Source organism: Penaeus monodon, chromosome 30, assembly GCF_015228065.2.
Source record: "Penaeus monodon isolate SGIC_2016 chromosome 30, NSTDA_Pmon_1, whole genome shotgun sequence".
Taxonomy (NCBI): domain Eukaryota; kingdom Metazoa; phylum Arthropoda; class Malacostraca; order Decapoda; family Penaeidae; genus Penaeus; species Penaeus monodon.
The window spans coordinates 33176351-33180293 of NC_051415.1; the positions used below are offsets into that span (position 1 = coordinate 33176351).

Below are 3943 nucleotides of genomic sequence, written 5' to 3' on the forward strand. Positions count from 1 at the left end.
GGGGGGGGGGAGTTGCTATGAATATTTTTGGTCAAAATCTCTCATGACACTAAGAGCCTCGAACTCCCACACACTTCTTTGAGTAAAAGGATCTTTATTTATAAAAACTTTCGATAAAATTTAACGTGGGTTAAAAGTATGCTAAATGACACAGAATGGTAATGTTATAAATAGGGGGTACGAAAAATTAAGGTTGACAAGAGTTACAACCATTAAAAAGGGTTTTACCAGGGGGGAAGGGGTAATATCCCCTAAGTTTTTAATGTAAACACTTCCCCCTGACTAAAAAAAAGTTTTTGGTTTTAAAACACAAAGGTAAAATTCAACAACCCACAATTTTTGATCGGGGGAGGGGGGGGGCAGGTTTACTAGCAAAGAATTGATAAGAATAAGAATGAAATGAACTCAACTGTCAATACACATCAAAGTAGTGCAAAAAAATTTTTAGGAGGCCCCGGCCTTTTAAATGGAAGTTTTGCCCCCCTCTATAACCCCCCCCGGTCTACAATTCTTGATCGTTTTTCTCTAAAAAGAGCTTTGACAAGCACAGAACCTTTTTTCTGTAATTGTTGCTGATTCGTTTTTTTATGGCACTTTTTTCCATGAAAATATTAATCACACGAAAATGGGAAAGATAGGGAGTGAATTTTTTTTTGGGCACATTATACACAATATTTTTTTCTTTTCCATACTAAGAAAAATTTTTTAAAAGTGCATTTTTTTTTTTAAGAAAGATGTTTTTTTTGTTCACTTTTCTACACATTTTCTCCAAATCCTCCTAAATATGGTAGCTCCACGTCTTAGGATCCGAGGAGTCTCAGGATTGAAAATTTCCTCATGCTGGTATAAGAGTACTAGACTGCATCAGTTTCCTTCACACTCTATCTGAAAATTTACACTTAATACCATACTGAATGGAGAATCTATTCATTCTGACACGTAATATACCGTAGGTATTAACTCACCTCCTATCCTGCATTTCCTTCCATTTTCTGCAATTTTCCTAAATACTTTTATGGTAGAATTCCATTGAGACCATTCTAATTTTAACATGATTTTGTTCTTAAATCAAATAATTCGTATTTCTTTTTTTGCACAAATCTTTGTAAAACCAAAAGGCATTTTAATAAAAAATAAAATTACCATTTCCATTTAATATCATATTTGTTTTCTTCTTGAATAATAAGTCTTATATACAATTTTTTTCTACAAGTCTTGTTCACTGTACAGTACATACATTCTTCCTATACATGGTAAATTTTATGAAAACATTTTAAATAGTTAACATCAACATAGTATAATAAGAGTCAACAAACATTTTGGGAAAGGTTTGTGTCTGATTAAAGAAAAATAATCAAAATTATGTTTAAAAACAAGCTGATACTATATAATTTAATTTTTTTTTAAAAATGCATCCGTAAAACTGTACAATATGTCTGCTTTCCTGCTATCATCCACCATAAAGAAAAGCATGCTCTATTCAATCCCATTTATTCCTCTGCCTTGTTCAATTCCCCACACTGAAAGCGCACAAAGTCAACAATCTCTAAGTGTTCCTCTTGGATCACCTCACTGACAGTTTTGGATGGATCACTAAGGAACTTTGGGGATACAAGGGTTTATCATAGCATGGGAGCTTTTGGGTCTGAGAGTTTGCCCACTTCCTTTGGATTCATACCTGGAGGGAAACAAAATACAAATGCATAAGAAAAATAAAATTAAGATTTACAGCTGATGAAGGGTAAGACTACAGATCCTTTCTTGAATGGTTGTAAAATATATACAGCACACTTTGTGCTTATTGCATTTTCTTTTCCCACTCCACCATACTATTGAGCAAAAGAACTAACAACTAGAAATAACAGTGATAGGGAGAGAAAATGTTGAACAGCATAAATAAGTGAACAAATACATACCAACAATGTGCACACACAGTTGCCGTGCAGCTTCAGTCAGTTCTCCAGATGACCTGAGAGCTAAGATGGCTCCAAATTTTCCTACAAGCACATCATCATCTATTGTACTAGGATGGCTGTATCCTATGAGTTGCACCCCAGGCCCACCCACCAGCCGAGTGCCACGTGCTAAGCTCATATTCTCACCAACACTGCCAATGGCCAGAGCAACAAGATCTCCAAGTTTTTTTCCTTCACTTGTTGGAATGTTTTTCATCTGCTCCTGTGACATCATTTCCTGAAAAATGGTATGTGACTTTGTCATACTATATGTCTCAACTATACCTTCAATATATGAAATAACAACTACATCTTATGTGCCTTTCAAGGCATTCCCTTCGTATTGACTGTTTTCTCATTGTCATTTCCCATAGTTAGTTATATCTAAATCAATCATACAGCCTTTCAAAGAAAAAACTCACAAGAAAACTTTACCTTCTTTAATCCATGTTCTAGGAGAGGAGTTGCACCTGATGCACACTCCTTTGCTACTTGGGGACACAAGTGTCTTGAATTTTTCATTCCTTGCAACAAAGTCTGTTTCACAGTTTACTTCTACCATGGCTCCTACGTTGTCCTCTATGTGAATTCCAATGAGACCCTGTGCTGTTGTGCGACCTGCCAGCTTTGTTGCTTTTGCCCAACCTTGTGCTTGGGCTTCTGCTGGGGGCATGATTTGCCTATAAAAAGGAAGGTACTAAATTTTCATATAAAAAAATTTATGCTGTATAAAACACATTCTCTGAGAAAAAACTTTTAAATTAATTTTTCTGTACCAAAGCTATATAATTACCCTTTTAAAAATCATTTTATGCATCTCCCAAAGCCTTTTTACAATTCGACATGGAAAATCCAGTCTTCTTTCTGAGCTTAGCCAAGTTGCCCTTGTCAACAGCTGCTAAGGTGCGGAAAAAAAAAAAAGGAGAAGGTAACCCCTTCCTGGTCTGTTGAAAAAAAGGTGCATATATCAAAGTTAATCCATTTGCAAAATACAGGTATATTCCAAGTGTATTATGCATTCTAAATATAATTCTTGTTTGTTTTTTTTGCTGGGTCAAAACCTAAACTCAAAAATACTTTATAATTTCTCATTATTTTCCCCTTTTCTTACCTTTAAAAATGTTCAATCTTTAAAACATTTTGAATCAATTTTTCTGATTCCCCAACTTTCACGGGTTTAAAAAAAATGAACAAATTTCATTTAAATAAAATTACTTGTTTTTATATAAATCTTCTAACATGAAAATACATAGCATTCCCTACAAGAATTGTGTTTAATTTTTAAATAAAAATAAAATGCGATGGTGAAAAAACAAAAGGGAAAGATGATATAAAGCCTTATCACCCTTGGTTATGCAATTTTATCAAAGGGACTTGAACATAAGAAAAAAGGGGTTTGGCTAACGGTTTTGTAGCTGTTGCTAACTTTTTTTTTTTTCCAAACGAGAAGAAAGAAATTTTAGCAAGCAAGCTACAAAGCCAATAGTACCCAAAGCAGACTGATTGTATAATCATAATGAAAAAGATGTTCAGTTTCCTTCTCTCTCTTTGGATTAATTCTTCTTGTTATATACACAAATATGTTTATGTGTAACTCAAAAAATCTAGTGGTTCAGTTTCATCTAAAATATACAGATTAATAAGCCAATGCCTCTGAGTAATATTTATCATGACATTTGCATTTCTAATTTGCAGTTATCAATTTACAGTATTAAAACAGAGAGTTCAGATTCATTCATGGCAATAAGATTGTATATTCTGATTTAGGGCCACTGCCATGTCATCACTAACCTATTACTAGTCAGATAGGTCAGTCAACCTTCCAATAAAGGCATGCTGGCTTTCCATTATTCAACTTACCCAATCTAACCTATTTTTTTAAAGGGCTGTTGATTGGTTAAAGTACCAAAAAAGAAAATTTAAAACTGAAAAAAGGGGAAAAAAAAGGATCCCCATTCGTATTTTTTATTTTCACATAATGGCATAAA

General features: G+C 33.8%; 1 protein-coding gene across 1 annotated transcript in view; it reads right to left on the reverse strand.

Moving 5' to 3' along the window:
* Positions 1-1139: 1139 nt before the first annotated feature.
* The window catches only part of LOC119592730 (elongation factor Ts, mitochondrial-like), a gene marked incomplete in the record, with an annotated part of 3855 nt that continues 1051 nt past the window's right edge, over positions 1140-3943 (reverse strand). The window contains 5 exon segments of the mRNA XM_037941664.1: positions 1140-1678; positions 1917-2193; positions 2391-2450; positions 2452-2618; positions 2749-2864. Of these exon segments, the coding sequence (XP_037797592.1) occupies positions 1491-1678; positions 1917-2193; positions 2391-2450; positions 2452-2618; positions 2749-2864 (808 nt within the window).